We start from the raw sequence: 17739 nt of genomic DNA, 5'->3' as shown, positions 1-17739 counted from the left end.
TGAATTCAAACCAGCGGCGATTTTAATCACAACCTCCATGGATTAGTCAAGGGATGAAAGCAGAAGTCAGGGTTCGACATAACGTATAGCCCGATGGCCCGGGGCCAGTAAAATCATATGCAGGGCAAGTTGATTGGCCAGTCACTGTCCCGCCCGGGCCAGTGACTGGCCAATCACAGTTCAGTATCTTTTTGTAGACTACATCATGGTTCATTGAAATGCGCGTTCTGAGTCGTAATGAAAGCAGTGTTTATTTAAGACTCAATATAATAAACCTAATATAAAATATATTTTTTAATGAAAGGCCAGTGGACAACCGATGCGTGGGCGTTTTGACAGGCACCGTTGGCAGAGCTGCCTACCGTCCGCCTGCGAGTCGACAAATCAGTCGACTTACTCTGCCCCCTTTCTTTCTTCCCACAGCAGAGGTTGAGGCGCAGAAAATGATAACTGCGCTTTTCCTTTATCTGCCATATGTTACAATATTTGCATCCAAGCCCCAATGGTAATACAAATGAGAGGCGTTATTTAAACGCTGTGAATGCGTCTCCGGTGATTGTGTCGGTTGTAGACAGAAACGAACGGAGGGACTCCGCTCACTGTACAGTTCCTATAGTCGCGCAGTTTGGCACTGTGTTTTCAGGCTCGAGACATTCAATCAGATCGCGGAAGTCTTTCCCATTGAAATCGCTAACGGGGAGAACATCCCCGGTTATTATTTTAGCCACAAACCACAGTTCATCTGCGCGGCGGCTCACTCGCTGGCGAGATCACACGGTGAAACGCTGCTGTGATCGGACGAAGGCATTGTGTGTTTCTAAGGTGATTTAACGTCATAGTCTTAGACGAGCGTTTAACTTATGCTGCATATTTTGCACTGCATTGTTTTTTATCAATAGTTTGAAAAAATGGTCCCACACCGGACTCTTATATGTGAAGCTGACACTTCATGGAGAAGTGACACTGCTGCAGCGCGCTCACGACCAGACGTGAACTCACATACACGGTGAAATCTCCCATTAAAAAAACGGCATAACCCACTGATTTTCGGATTTCTATTCTATTTTTAAAGTCAACTTGAGCGAAAGTGGAAAACCGGTCATTCGGTCGACACATTCACATCCCTAATGCATATAGAGAAAGTAATAAAAACAGCCTACCACACCACAAAGAATGATCAGACCTTCATCTCTTATTTATTTTTTATGTTTGAACATGACTTCTGCAGGTGAACTATTCCTTAAACTGCCCAAATTCAAGAATAAAAACAACCTTCAAACTACTGGACTTTAAAATACTGGCCGACTCTTTCAACATACTTTCAGTTGTAGGCTTCTAATTCAATATGTTTGCCTGGTTTTATATTATGTGTATGAGCAATATCAACATTTCATATAATTAACTAAAAGAAAAATAACCAAATCTAAAGGGAATATCTATACTGTTCCCTTTAGATCTGGTTATCTTTCTTTATTTTTCTAATACAGGTATTATAATTATTGACACTAAATTATGAAGAAAAAAAAAGTGTGTGCAGGGCCAGTGAAAATATACAAGGGGCCAGTAAAACTCGGATCCACTGGCCCGGCGGGCCAGTAGGAAAAAAAGTTATGTTGAACCCTGCAGAAGCGTATTTTCCATTTCTGTCCCACCCCCACTACTGAAGGAGTAAGGTCTGAAGTAAATAATTAGCTTCTCTGTTACTCATTGACTGAAGTGTCATTGACTTGGGCATACCATGCACTAATCAGCAACAGTGTTCTCAGCGATTTGAGTAAACTAAAACCACCACACACGGCCACGTGACATGGTTTGCATTCCTCACAGACCCATGTTATACAGCCTTTTGATGGAAAAATAACACAGTGAGCTATTCTGTCCTAAAGAAATAAACAAATGGACTACAGTGTAGTGAGGCTGTTTATTCTAGGGGAGTGGGTCAACCCTCAGTCTTCGTTCATACATGGAGGAAGCCACTAGATTTCCACATGCCTTTTGACCTCAGGCCCCAAGAGATTTGTAATGTATTATGAACAGTGGATGGAGGCAGCTAAATATAGAATCAACACACACACAACCTATCTTTCCTTTTAAAGGCGCTGGCTGCGCAGTGGTCTGTTAAGATGGAGAGAGGGACAGAAAGGGGAAGACAGAAAGCATGTCACTGTTCATCACTACTATGTCTCCACGTGAGCTGTGATTGACAAGGCAGGAGAATCAATTCAGTGTGTGTGTGTGTGTTTTCTTTTTTTCTCTGCTCTACCTCTCTTCCTCCGCAGTCGCCTGCAATGGCTAACACTGACCAGCCTTCAGTGTTTGCTGGAACACTGCTTTTTCTTTGGCATCCAGGGTCAACCCCGACACTCTCACAATCTGTGTGAGTCACCAAACTAGCCTAAATGACACAGCGTGCGTAACATTGTTCAGCAGCCTTCAGCACAGGATGCCTTTGTCATTACGGCTGATTTTTTTCAGAGACTGGAAATCTCCCCATCAGCCCACACTGCTGCTCCACAAGTCCTGCCAAATACATTATCATATCACATTTCTGCATCTGGAGGCTTCTTGGTCTGGTATTGCGCAGTTAGGCATGTCGCCTTGTGACCTATCTGGCATCATCATCATCTAGTGCAGTGGTTCTCAATTATTTTCTGTCATGCCCCCCCTAGGGGACAACATTTTTTTTGCGCCCCCTAAATTTAAATACTATTGAGAACCTGCTAATGTTTATTTATTTATTTATTTGTACAAAACCACTGTATGCGTTTCTGGCACGAGCATTCTGCATACAACCACCTTATTATCAAATTAGATAACAAAAATTAGCTAAGATAAAAAAATAAAAGTTCAGTTTATTAGCTAAATTTGTAACATTTAAACAAGACTGCTCAGTCTGTGTGAATCTCAGGACAGAGAAACAAGAGCAAATGATTCACTGAGGTTTGCATTTCATTCAAAACATTTTTAAACTGTAAACATAGTTAAGGTGGTGTTTTTTTATTATTATAGGCCAATAGGCCTTCAGTGATGCGATAACCAATAATTCATTAATGTTATTATTAGTCTAATTGCTTGATTTCTTTTTAAATAGCCTACAGAGACACATGTGGACATTTATTTAATGCAAACCGCGGCCTTTTGCGCAGATATGACCATACACAAGCACACATAGTGCTTGCTAGCACTTAAAAAAAACTAGTGCTTCTCAAAGCACTGATCTAGTGAGATTATCGTGTCTGCATTATGCCTCCAAATCAGTTTTTCACAGACGGGAAACAATCAGTTTTTTAATTCTGTCCTTTCGGATTTAGATGTGGGCTTTTTATTCCACAGCATGTATTTTAGATGTGACTTGTATCTATTCTATTTCTCACTGGATTAGTATTTGGTTGATATGTTTACTCCCTGGGTTTTGGTCCTAAGGCAGAGTTAAAAAAATAAAAATAAAAACACAACTAATTTTGATTTAAATACTTCAGGTTGCTGACTTAAATCCTGGCCTTTGTACAGATGGTGTGCGTTAACTTGAATGTACCCATTTGTTTTATTCCCTTTTCCCCAAAGGATTTGTAGTAACCATGACAATATCCCTGGAAACTTGTCTACCCACTCACAATTCTCACTTCACGCCACAGAAACACTGTTGGGACAGGAACTGAAAATAGAATTTTAGATAAGGTTTACTTGAGCTCCACAGGGCCTGGCAGTATTGATCTGTTTTGTGAACTGTCAGAGAGTCAAAGCCCTTGATGTCCCCAGTGGTCTTCTTGACTCACCGGATCAGAGAAGCATGTGCGCAGGTGGATCACGAGCTGAGAAAACCAGAGTGAACCCTTTGACCTAGATATTCCCTCCGCTTTTACGTCCTATACCGTGTGAGCTTTTTCAGGAGGACTGCAGTCTTCAGAACCCAGTGTTTAGCCTTCCCCCTCTATTACTGAACAGGGATAACAGAGCACAAAGGTGGGAGTGAACGTGAAGTCCTGATTTGTCTCACCTTCCAATCAGTGGCCTTTTATAGGCTGTCTTCTGTCAGATTACAGGACAATGCAACAATAACGCCATGGTCTAAAACACAAGAAGTCTTGATTAAATTCAAGACTGTTGTAACAACATTGGTTTTTCTGAAAGATAACTCTACAACTAGCTAATTGCATTCACCCTGGGTGTAAAATAAACCTAATTACCAGAAAAAACAGTGTTTTAATAGATGCTTTAGCTAAAACAAAAAAATATTATTGTGTGGAAAAGGAGCTTCCCCTAAAATGAGTCAATGATCTTGCACCCACGCAAAAGTCTTTATTTATACATTGAAAGATTTCCATGTGCTAATCTTATGACTGGGGTTGTCAGAGCCGCTGTTATGGTGTAAGCGATGTAGAAGTAATGAATATAATTCTGAAAAAAAGGGAACTAAGATCAGAGGTGACTCATTTTATCACATGGTGCTTTTTGATCAGTGATGATGTACTTTGATCTCCGCATGGAAGCCTAACCTATAAAGACCAAGCCCAGCAGGGTGTCAGTCAGCCCATAGTGTTAGCACTCATCCGGAATCAGAATTCAGTTCTGTAGTACATGGCATAATCTCTGGAATGATTGACTTTTCCCATGCAGACAGTATGCTAATGACTAAAGACCTGCCTTTGATTAGCGTTACCAGAGATTAATAATCCATGCTCATATTTCCTATGTAAAAAAAAAATGCAACATATGGCAAGCTGAAGATGAATTATAAATTGGGTTGACAGTTTACTGTGGGATTGTAGGCTTGGTCGCGTGCGTCCCCAGTTTACCCTCCCCTAAAAGTAGCCTGAACACACGCGTGGGGTGTTGAGATTAGAGGCATGGGGTCAGTGGGCTTTGGCTAGCGGCTACACGCTACGTTTGGAGAACAGGCCTCGTAGATTGGATTGATTGGAGCCCCTTCAATATCCACCACGCGGCAAGATTATAATGATGGGGATCTCCTGGTTTCTGATTGGGTTAATCCTGTCTCTTGTAATGACTTTCTATCAAACTAATCAAACACAGACTCAATGCTGATTGATGGTGAGGCTTTTGGAAAGGAGGCAGGCAGTGGGGAACGTATATGAAGATAGTAATTCAACAGATACTCCTCTAGAGTGGGTAACATTAGTTGTGTATTGATAGATACGGTGGCTGTCAATAAACAGCCATGTGAACCTTGGTCATAAGATAACTGAAGCACATCCACGTGGTTAATGTACCATGGTTGAACTTTGTATTTTTATGTATTCATTCTACCTTTATTTATACTGGGGAGATCATTGAGGGGTGACCCTCATTGTGTAGGAGTTCTACACAGAAAGCAGGCGGCCCACTCAATGTATGTTGAATTACAACAAGTAACAATTATTTATTTATTTTTTAATTTAACCCTTTAACCATATTTTAGTTTTCAATACATCTGCAGACTTTTTTTAAATGGGTTGTTTGTTAAATTAAATTTGTGTAAAATGGCCACCTGTTAACACAGCCTCAATTTGCTTGTTTGTTTTCCAAACAAGAGTCCAAAATCCAAATATATTAAGTTTACTATTAAGACAAATAACAGCGGCAAATTCTTTTAGTTCAGAACCTGAAACTAGTCAACATTTTTCATTTTGCTTGGAAAATGACAGTAATGTTAATTTTCCTTAAGATGGTTTTAAATTAGTTTTCTGTCTCTCAGCTTATACCCATTTCAGCTCCAGCGTGTTGGCTCAATCAGTATTTGATTCACTGGTTACTGGTTAGGGTCAACTGGAAAATGTCGGCTGTAAAAGTGAGAGTCTTGTGGTATTCTTTTGTTCATTAGCACATTTGTTAAAATACTGTTGTGTATTAAGAGGTTTATATTATTATTACTCTATGAACAGCAACATATGAGGTTCCTCATGTTAACGACACAATTTGCACCTTTGCAAAACGGCCATAATAAAGCATATTGTGCATCAGTGTGAGAGCATATCTCTTCACCATTGCTGTCTCCAAGTTCAGACCATCATCCTCCCTGGAATGTGAGACATATTTCAGCCACCCTGCACAAGACCTGATGTCACGCACTAGTGTGACCCACTAAACTAGTTTCAAACATCTGCATATTTGTCTAAGTCCTGCAACTAGGCCAGTATGGCTGATTTCGAATTTCCAGATTTTCCTTTCTCTAAAGGAATTACTGGGATTAGTATGATACACAGTAAACCAGAGGAAATCCTGCAGCAGCCAGTCACGTGTAGATGTTAGGGGGTAGCAGGTCAGAGAGAGGAGAGAGAGTGCCGCACAGCTGCAAACAAGGTCAGGCTGGCTGCCTCAGGTGACTTCAGATTACTGCCTGCGCTCAAGCTGTGAGGAGACATGACAGTCAGGATCTCCATGTATCGCTGCTGGTTACAGGATTGGAAATGAAATCTGTAATCACGAACATGATTATTTTGAGAAGGGAGGGAGTAGCCTAACCTAGATTCTGCTTCAGTTGTGGTCTCTCCCTCTCTCTCTCTCTCTCTCTCTCTCTCTCTCTCTCTTTCGCACTCTATCTCTCGCACACTCTCTCTCACACTCTCTCTCACACTCTCTCTCTCTATCTCCCTGGCCGGAACTCAATCACTCTCTCTCTTCCCAGCACTCACTCTTCTTGTCCCCATTTAGTTCATAGAGTGTTGCCTTGCAGGCCATTAACAAATTAAGGTCAAAATTAAGGCAGCACTGATAATAGTGAAGCTGTGTTTCATAGGGTTAGGGTAGCACGTTCAAACTACACTGTTTTCAGCATTTAAACAGTTACCCCTACAGAAGGTTAGGGTTAACCCTAAGCCTAAGCCTACATGTCTTCCATAGTTATTTAATCTTCATAAGCTTAACCCCCCCCCCCCCCCCCCCACCTCCCCTTGGGCTATCCATAAAAAATCAAATACTATCTGCTTCCCTTCCAATACTCTGCCATGATCTCCGATGGTATTAAGAGCATTAGAATGCAGGCTTCTCGTGATAACCCAGACACTTGACCATTTGCTCTACTTTTCCGGTTTGCATTTTCCATCTGTGGAGTCACTGCTGAGCACGTGCTGGGGAGGCCAGCGTCCTGCAGTCAAGGGAGGGAGGGGCCTGGAGGGAAGACGGGATGATGCAGCCCAGATGGAGCCCAACTGATTATCTCTACAGGGCACTGGCAGTATTTTGGGAGGTATCCCAGCCCTAGTAGTCCCTAGCTCAACCACAATAGTAGTAGGGATTGGTGTCGCTTTAAAATGGCTAAATCGCAAAGCCAACTTATGTCAGCTATTATTGTGCAGTCCTGATAGCCAGTTAACACCCCCTGAATTGCATAAATCTCTGTATTTTGGCCACTAAGTAATATCCAACAGTAATAACAAATGATAACCAACAGCTCTATTCCTCTTTTCCCCTCATTTGCAGGCCTTTGGACAAGCCCACTCCAACCACAGGAAGGTGGCGGCGATCGGGGAGAGCAGGGAGGAGTCTCTCCTGCAGGAGTCGGCCTGTAAAGAGGCCTACTACGAGCAGAGGGTCCTAGAGCTGCAGAGTGACCTCCGCCAGTCACGCAACATCCTCACCAACACCAAGTCTGAGAACGAACGTCTGAACATCATCAACCAAGAGATGAGAGAGGTAATACACACATACACAACCAGAGTCGCAACAGAATTATTCCTTGTTTTTTATAAGTGGTAACAGTCCACCCCTTGATGCTACGAATGCAAACAATGATAACTGTATGTATTGTTTGAAACATCAAAACAACAGTCCTGGGTAAAGTCACTCACACAGGATATAACTGTTCCTCAGAGGACACTGTTTTGCGATCTTTTTCCTGCGTCAATACTGGAAAATGAACTCACTTCCGAGTTGAAGGTCGTGTCTGCTATTGTTTTCCTGCAGCTATTGAGAACAGTTGGTGTGTTGATGTTATGCTATTTATCGGTCTGAGGTTGCAGGAAAACCTAACTATGCATCACTGATCAGTCTTGTGTAGCTGAGCTTACATCCTTCCACTTTTAGGACTTTCTATTGGGTGCAAATAATAGTCTCAAATGAGTTGTCCTCTGGTCAAAATTGTTCATGATCCCTGCCCTGAAAGAACGCACATTCACCTCTGATACCTTTGGTATTACTGTGTACTGTACCGCTGTATTGCTGAGTCTGTATAATTTAGGGTGTGATTTCTGACATGCAGAGACTTAACTAATCATTCGGTTGTGCAATGACTGTAGGAAAGAGTGCAGGCTGATTGAAGCAACACCTTGCCTTCAAGCCTAATGTGATGTGTCCTCCACCCTTATTGTGATGCAGGGTGGAGCAATAACAAGTACAGGAAGAACACTTAGGCCATGGGAAACATGCTCTATGGCACAACAACATGAAGATCCCACATGAATAATTCATCAATTAATATCTTCAATTTGTGTGAACCTGTTAAATGGCAATACTAGCCTAACCTGTTGTCCCAGCTGTGGCTTTTGTGACAACAAGCGTCGTAATACAAACTCACCGAAGGCAGGCCATTTAACAAACCTCTTGCTCACCAAAATCTGTTTAGCTGAAGCATGACTCTTTACACATTCCAACAGGTTCATATTCCCCTCCCTTTAACTTTCCTTACTATCATAATGCGACCCTTTATTGTCTGCGCCCCACTTCGTACAATGTCTGACCTCTTCCACTGCCGCCATTTACATAGACTCACAGTCAATTGACCTCATTAGAAGAGACACACGTGTAGTGAAGGGCTGTGGCCATGCATGTATTGCGTTGTATGAAAGGGAGGTGATGATGAGGATATTTTACATTGACTGAGAGGAAGCATGTTTGACACAAAGACAGGGAGACATACTGTAAAAGGATGAAACGAGAACAAATCAGAGGAAGCAACTCATTCTGAGCATTCCAAATCCTGGTGTTTGTGCTCAGCAGATTTAGCTGATGCACTGTTTTGCGGTTCAAGTTGGTAAATCCAGTGTAATTGGGAGGAAGGCTTGTTAAGAGGGAAGCTCCCCTCCCCTCCTGAGTGAGAGTGATGTCCTTAGCAGACAGCTGCAGGAATAACTTCTGTCACTGCTTGAAACAAGTGTTTCCATCTGAGATTAGTGAAAAAGTCTTAAAATATTGCATGTCCCTCAAAACTGCTTAAGTTCCGTAGAGCTAAATTCCACTTTAATTAGGTCAGCTGCTGCTGCTCCGCTCTGCTTCTAAGTTGAGAATTATGGAAGCCAGATGCGTCTCACATCCAAACATGTTTTTGGAACAGGGCCTGTATTAAACTTTTACTGCCTGCAGTCTTTCAAGTCCAACTTGAACATGATTTCTTTCTACAAAGACAATAGGCCCCATACTTCTCTGAGGTTATTTACCTGCTTAATCAATATCATACAATTTTATAGAAAGGGAATACAGTGTTGGCTGCAAATCCTATCTACAGCTTTGATGAAACTAGTGTTGCCCTGGTGGCCTGTTGTAATGGCTTTTCAGCAGGTGCCATTATAAACGCCCTGATGCAGCAACATGGGCTCCGGCTCTAATTGGCCTGATAAAGGGGGATGGAGTGTAAATGGCCCATGTATGGGAGATAATGACACCCTTCTATTGGTGCTTCTGTGGTGGGTGCTAGGAGGAGCGTGTGTGGCAGGCAAACGGAGGGAGCCCGGGCACTGAGGCTGGCATTGTGACAAGACTGACGGGACTGAAAGGGGGCCTTTGTCTCCGGGGGTTTCAAATTATCCCAAAAAGCTCAGGCAGGGAGAATGGGAGGCGATGAGAATGGTACGGAAAGAAAGAGAAAGAGGCCAAAAAATCCGTTAGAGAAGGAAAAAGGCTTAATGAGAGTAGATTCAGCCCCAGTGGTGGACCGTGCTGCCTTTTCTGAGACAGCATTGCTAATCATAACGGCTCCGGATGATGATTGAATGACTCAATTTCTCCATGGAATGCAACTGACAGTTAGGCCCGTAACTGTTGCCTTTTTGTTTTCAGTTGAAAGTGGGGTTTTTCCTTGCCTCTCCACATCTCCATGTTCCCTCTGTATAGAGAAATGTATGTAGGATGAGCCTCTGAGTATCTGAAGGAAGGCTTGCGAAATGTAATTATATGTGTGTTGTTCATAAATCAATCACAAGATAATGGTATTACTCCGCCATGATCCCACATACCTGGAAGCTTCACTTTTATGTCTGTACAGGCCAGTTCATTCACTACCATTGCAGCTGGATACTTACATTTAAGCCTCCCAGGCAGTATTCCATGCCAAAGACTCGAATGTTCTCCCCCGAGCACTGATAAGACATGTTTCACTGCAATGGTACGGTCTACAGGATTAAACCTTCACAAAGAGCCAGTAACATTGTAAGGAGGAGCGCTCTAATAGGCATGACTTCATTAAATTCAATGAATCTCAACGCTTGAGAAGAATGTGCCCACACAGCCACAGTGATGGCTGCCATTATCCTCGCAGAATGGGGATTCCCATTGCCTGCCACTTTAGGAAATGATCAAGCAAAGCCAAGGGTAAAAATGCTGAGAAATTCAGTCAGTGTTTCTCTAGTAGTCACACTAAAAGCAAATGTTAATGCGTTTTGCACCTCAGCATCTCAACTCGATTGTTTGCGGTGCTTCTTCCACTCTACATTTGCATCACTTAGCATGCTGGTGTCTTCCCTCCCGCTTAGGAACAACTCTCCTCTTGCAGTAACTCACTTGCTTGGACCCATTTACCCCTCACAGGCGCATTCATTATGATGTTGTTCTTCTTGTCAATCACTATAATGTGGGGACTAGCCATTCAAATGTTAAACATGATTGGGCTTTCCACCTCATTTGGATGGAGCTGTCAGACATTAGACTTAATTTAAGCTCTTTTTTTTCCGATTGGATGGATTTAACACCTGACGGAGAAGTGGAGGATTGAGAGAGGGGAGGAGGGGTATCTGCATCAAGGAAGAGATGAAAATGATGAAAGAGGGCAGACCTGTTAAGCTGAGTGCAAGGCTGCAGGTTTTTTTCCATTGGAGACGTACGTGAGAGCAGTAATTCAGTTGTCACGGCAGCGCTGAAGCTTTACCTTGATTATTGAAAGGTCAGAGTTGAGTGGTAGAGGGATCCAAGGAAGCGATGCTCTTTGATACCTGTCATTATGGTCTGACATGTGAAGGCTCCTTGAGGGCGCTGGGGTGTTGATGTCGACTGCCTTGTTATTTGTGACATTAATGCCAAGAAGGATCAGCTACAGTCCTGTGCTAGATGGGGAGGAGGGGCAGTGTAGAAAGAAAAGGTTGAAGGACTGCTTTATGACAAGATGGCAAAGGAATGTAATGAGGAAGAGAGGAGATGTGTGAAAACAACAGTATAAAGATTTTTGCATCAGCCATTGCTGCTACTGCTGAGTGGCCCACAACCTCCACATGCTATCTGACACCCAACCTTTCAACTTGCAACATTTGGAATATTTGCCATCGATCCCTAATTATATCTGTATTTCGTTATTAACAACAAGGAAGCGCTAAAAGTGTGGATCTTGATTGAAGCCTGCTGGCTAACATCACTATAGAGCCATTCCATGCTGGATCAATGGATCCTACTATAAATCAACACGCGCATACAAACAGGCCCACACATTCACTTAGACTAATGGGTATGAACCAGCTCCCTCGCACACTTCTCCACTCTCAGCAGAATGACCTCAAAATTACGAATTCACTGATGAGTGCATGCAGTCACTCTCTCACCCTGTGGGCTTCTCAACAGTCACACACACTGAACCAAGTGTCAGCCACGCACGCACGCACGCACACTCACTCACTCACTCACTCACTCACTCACTCACTCACTCACTCACTCACTCACTCACTCACTCACTCACTCACTCACTCACTCACTCACTCACTCACTCACTCACTCCTTTCACTTTTTTAATGTCTCATGGAAAAGTGTGACCTTGATTGTGTTGTCTCTCCGTAATGGAGTCTGGGCAGGCTGAATAGAATTACAATTGCTTGCAGCGAAGCGGAGGATAAAAGCAGATCTGCTTTCACCCACATTCTCGGCTCTTGACAGTAGCAATAGGCCCCTGAGCGTCATTATTCCTTTGCTCTGTCTAAAGTTATTCTGAGAGGGGGGATTGAGCTGTACCGCATCTATGATTCATTTCTGGTCTCTTTTGAAGGTAACCGTGGGATGGGCTCGGCTTGGTAGAGTTTTTAGATTTTATTTGGGCTGACGTGACCTTGACGTGCTGTCAGAGCCTACAGGACATATACAGTGTTTGTTCTTCAGATCACTGAAATCCAAAGTAGTTCTCTGGAGCACAATACCACTGTAGATATGATGGAACCTAAGCTCAGTATGAGGGAGAAATTCAACAGTCTGATACACTGCCCCTTTAAGCACACCACCACACTCCGATGAGAGAGTGGAGGTGTGGGAAAAATGAGGAGCAGTAATGTTGGTAAAATGCCAAGAATAGAGGTCAGTGGCATTAGAAAGAGTAGCAGTATTGACTTGCACTCTCTGTCCTACCATCAAATAACCCCTCCACACACACAGTGCATATTTTACTGAAGTGCAAAGTGAGCAGGATGTAGAGTGAAATGGAGGTTAGTACCATGAGAGTGCCATAGAGAAAGGCAGATGAAAATAAATGTAACATGGAGCTTGTTTCTGCTGTTATATCAATAATACATGTTTGTGGCCCCCTGGGAGTCTGGGCTGTGCTTTTCAGGTAACCAACCAGGGGATAGGAAGCTTCCTAGTCAAATTTCTTTCACTGAAATGCAGGTTTTTACGAACAAAAAAAAGAGCCTTTCACAAAGCATTAAACAAAATTCCTAATCTACTGTTGAGTTAAGCTGAAATTTTGCCACCATGGTTTACTGAGTGCTATTTCCAGTGGAAGTCAGTGGTAACAGTGGCTCAAACCACATTGAGAAATTACTCAGAGCTTTAGTGAGACTTAAGAAGGCTCAGCCTCACTGTGCTGTCAAAAGCAGTTTAACGGTGAAAAGAAAGCTTTCCAGTTGAAAGTGATGAAAGTTCTAACAGTATGCTTGTGTACTTCGTTTGAGCATAAAACTACTCAATTGCTTGATCATTGATACACAATTACACATGCATTGTACATGTCCTCCAAGTTTATGACATGGCTTTAATACTTGGTATTTTACCACCACTCTGCATAGAACTGACACATTTGTTTGTGTGTGGCATGTGGGTGTATTGAAGCAGCTGTCCAGACATCACCTGGAGTGACAGCCGGCAGGGGGTCATCCCTAACCACACACAGGCCTACGGTCATGAAAGGCTTCTCAGACAGGTTTATTATTGGTGGCACCTCATGTGGCCTTCACGACACCCCAACATCTAAGAAGGCAGCCACACACACACACACACACACACACACACACACACACACACACACACACACACACACACACACACACACACACACACACACACACACACACACACACACACACACACACACACACACACACACACACACACACACACACACACACACACATTATCGCAATTGATCACACACATTCCCAGGAGAGACATGGACCCCCTCATATGATTAAACTGTATAGACGGGCCGCACATGGCCACCGCCAACCCTACTCCAATCAACTTCTGTCAGGCAGTAGGGCAGGTTAACCCCCACCCCCAGCCTCTGTAACAGAGGATATGGAAGCAGGGTGAAAGGTCATAGCTCTGTTGTGCATTGTTATCAGATTGGAGGAGGATCCTAATCGGGTTCAGTTGTGGCGCCTGTATTCATTGAGACCAAACAACACAGACCAGCCAGCTGAGACACATAACCCTGGGCCAGGGAAAGACCTGAGCAAACAGCTGGCACCACTTTAAATGAGTTAAAAACAACAGATTACCCCATAAATAATAACATGCTTATCCTGAAGGTCTTAATGAAATAATTGCGTATATGATCTTTGATACTCCAAAGCTGACAACTATCTGAGATGAATCTATTCATGTTTTGACTGATTCAAGATATTTCATATCATTTATTTCTTTAAATTTTTGCTGTATTTCAGTTCTCTCTGACATCAGGCCCACTGTATAGAGGCTTAGCGGACTGATCTTTAAGCTTATGCATAATGCAGCAACATCAGTGCGTTTGCACACCCACACTCATTAGACATGCGCGGAACCCAGATGAATATTAATGCACCATCAAACGTCAGTATGGACCCAGCTCTGCACATAGTGATTAATAATTACACAGAGCAAACGGGGAGCCTGTCCTCTGTACATCAGTGGGGATTTAGCAACATCATTTTGTCAGTGAATTCCCTTCTCAGTAAACAAAATAAGCAAGTGAATTCAAATGTAAGTGTAAAAAAAACGAATAGATTTTGTTGTGTGATTGTCTCCTGAGACAAATTAGTTAGACATTTAGTCATTTAAATTACTTTTGTTCATTACTTAAGCTCTCTTAGTCTTATACTGTATGACTATGGCTTTGTCTTTAATGGGGTTTAAGCACATCTCTGTTAGGGGATCAAACTAATGATCTTCTAGCTAATATGTGTTTGTGTAACCATCAAGACACCTGGCACCATCAGCTTATTGGTAATGTTATTGGTAATATTACTGATGTGCATTTGGTCTCAAGTAATGGGTGATATGAGAGAGTCTGCAAAGTGAGAGCCTCTCAGGATTGACTTCCTGCGGTCATGAAAATGATCCAGGAGCAGGGATTGGGACGCGGCCACATGGTGACAACATGAGAGGAAGGGACCACCTGTCAAAGGATTTGAGAGGCTAATTGTCCCTCTGGTATTAGGTTCACACACACACACACACACACACACACACACACACACACACACACACACACACACACACACATCCTGACCACACACACTCTAAAAGTTATATGCTCACCTACAACAAGCATGAACATACAAAGTCAGTCCAGACGGTGCTGAACACAGATCAATGTGCATGCTTTCCCCCCCCCTCTTTCCCACATTTCATCCACACTTGTGCGCAATGTTCCTTTATTCAGTTCAAAGAGGGTGAGGCTCCTTCAGCGAGTATCCCCTTACTTTAGAGCCTTTATCTATATTTCTCTAAGAGCTGCCGACTAAGGTGTCCCCCACCCAAATGTCCTGTGGGGCATTTAAGTGGATCATTTGGTCATCATATGTCTAGCTTGTAACCTGATGTTAATAGCATTTTTTGTACATTACCTGCAGTAGCAAATATTTGCACATATTGAAAATAGTCAAAATTCAGATTCGAATTCCGACTGAAATTCAAAGGTTTGTAGCACAAATTCTTATTCCTACAACCTCCCCACTTGTGCTGAATAGTCCTTGTATTGAGAGAACCAAGCCTATAGTCTAATGCCTTTTTTAGAAAATTAGACCCATTAGAGTGCTTCCAGGCTATTGAATGCCTGTCGCCCATGAATGAGATGAGTAGGCTTCAGTCTCTTTGGGGCCATCAGAGCTGGCAGACGGGCACACTTGTGGCGCACTGCCCGGAGAGACACCTGGCAGCTCCCTCTGATATACGAGCAGGCACACACACGAAACACCACACAAAACACACACTCGCACTCACACAACAGCTTTGGCCAGATTGGGAGCCCTTCTTTAATCTAGCTAAGATTTGGAGGGTTAAGGAGCCAACATCACACTTACCAATTACACTAAAGCAAATCGTATCCCACACGCAGTCAAATTGGATTGACGTACATAGTGGTCACTGACAGCTCTTCTTCCCCTGTGGTTTGGTCTCTACAGAACAGCCAGATGGTGGAACTCCAGAGGAATCAGCTGCGTGATGACATCAAAGAGTACAAGCTGCTGGAGGCTCGTCTGCTGCAGGACTACACTGAGCTGGAGGAGGAGAACATCTCACTGCAGAAGCAAGTCTCCATGCTCAAACAGAGCCAGGTGAGGACAAGAGCAATGGCTGCAGCCCTACAAGCACAACGTTTGTATCATTGTGAACACACAGTTAAGTTAAGTTATCTCGATTAGTCAATTTACACGAGATACATTGAAATGTATCTATCTTTTTGGAGGGGGTCAGAGCGCAGGGTCAGCCATAGTACAAGCGCCCCTGCAGCAGTTTGGGGTTGAGTGCCTTGCTCAAGGACACAATGGTTGGTGGGCACCGTAGATGTAATATCAGCCACCACTTGTTTTACTACAAAATTCCCTTCTTGCTTAATTTAACTGGTACTTTCAGGCATCTTGTTATAGCACTGTATTTCTTCTTTTTTTTCCACACAAATACTATCTCACAATATCTTAACAGCCCCTCAGGCCTTCCACCTCCCACACAACAGTTCTGTAGTATGGGAGCTTTAATATTCAGATTTAATTAGGGTACTAAAAACATCCTCTGATACATCCCAGAGATAAGAAACTCCCTTTTTGTTTCTTTGAATGCCTGGAGCTTCCGTCTAGTCGTAGAGCTGCTGGACAGACTCTTGAAAAGCCAAACAGTTTTCAGAGAATCAAACACTTCATAGTAGAGAAATACCCTTCCTGGTTTACCAGTAAGTCAGATGGGCGGAAAGAAAGAAAAAATAAACCTCTGCACGTCTGCAAACATAAAACAGAGCTGAATTTCCAAATAGGATATTTCCATTTGATGTTGGTTTTTATGTTTCAGCTGTTAATTCTCTCCATACGCCCCCCCCCCCCCCCCACCCCCTCATCTTGGATTATTTTCTACATTCATCTCGGAGGGAATTGAAACGAACAATAGCAGCTTCTACTTTCTAGATATTCAATATAAAAGGATTCCCAAAATCTAATTTAAACTTAAAACTAATTAGAATGGGGAAATTGAATTCATATGTTCTACCATTATCATGAATAATGTAATTTCTTTTGATCCAGCCCTGTTGACCACACATGAAGCAGGGCTGTCAGCTTTCATTTCAGCTGCGTGTAGTCATATTCAGTCGTCCGTGTATCCAAAACTCATGAAAGGTGTTTCCTCGTTTCCTCCCTTTGCTTCAGGTGGAGTTTGAGGGTTTGAAGCACGAGATCCGTCGCCTAGAGGAGGACACTCAGTTCCTTAACAGCCAGCTGGAAGACGCCATCAGACTGAGAGAGATCTCTGAGCGCCAGCTGAGCGAGGCCCTGGAGACCATCAAGACTGAACGGGAGCTCAAAGCTTCCCTGAGGAAAGAGCTCTCCCACTACATGAACATCGGAGACTCTCTGTATCACAGGTTAAAAAAAAGAACACAAACATACTTTAAAGTCATTGGAAAGCTCTGTCGATCCAGTATAGGAAGGTGGTAGCAAAAAAATATATATATATATTCTTAAAGGTTTGGAACAAAGAGATAGCCTCCTGTTTTGACATATGGCTCATAGAGTTCTCCATTATTTTATACATGGAGACAATTCTATATGAGGTTTCAGGGAAAGCGGAGAAGTTTAAACAAATATGGCAGCCTTCCCTTGACTATAGAACAGTACTGAAGGGACCTACATGACACCTCATTGGCTTTTTATTTTCTGTTTAACATTTGCCTCTAGTCTAAACGATGTAATTGGAAGTCCTTAGAAACCTGTAAAGTAGAGTAGAGTTAGTTGTTTATGTTTATGTTATTTTGTCCCTTTTTTTTAGTGTATGTTCCCCCCCAAAAGAATCCATAAATAAAGTGTTTAAATAAAAAGAATAACACAAACATGGTGTTCACAGGCATAATCATAGGCTGCATACAACACTGAT

The 17739-nt window shown here is 42.8% G+C and overlaps 1 protein-coding gene across 3 annotated transcripts in view; it reads left to right on the top strand.

Moving 5' to 3' along the window:
• The window catches only part of LOC307253235 (protein bicaudal D homolog 2-like), a 46600-nt gene that overhangs the window by 12609 nt on the left and 16252 nt on the right, over positions 1 to 17739 (top strand). For all 3 annotated transcript variants that reach the window (XR_013844952.1, XM_080031173.1, XM_080031172.1), the window contains exons 2-4: positions 7420 to 7632; positions 15783 to 15935; positions 17016 to 17230. Coding sequence is in view for 2 of the 3 variants with exons in the window: in XM_080031173.1 (XP_079887299.1) it covers positions 7420 to 7632; positions 15783 to 15935; positions 17016 to 17230 (581 nt within the window). In the remaining variant the exon portion in view is untranslated. The remainder of the gene's footprint in view (positions 1 to 7419; positions 7633 to 15782; positions 15936 to 17015; positions 17231 to 17739) is intronic.

Source organism: Ammodytes marinus, assembly GCF_949987685.1.
Source record: "Ammodytes marinus genome assembly, chromosome: 7".
In the NCBI taxonomy this organism is placed as follows: domain Eukaryota; kingdom Metazoa; phylum Chordata; class Actinopteri; order Uranoscopiformes; family Ammodytidae; genus Ammodytes; species Ammodytes marinus.
The sequence above is the reverse complement of the archived record's forward strand: the minus strand, read 5'-3'. Positions and strand labels throughout refer to the sequence as shown.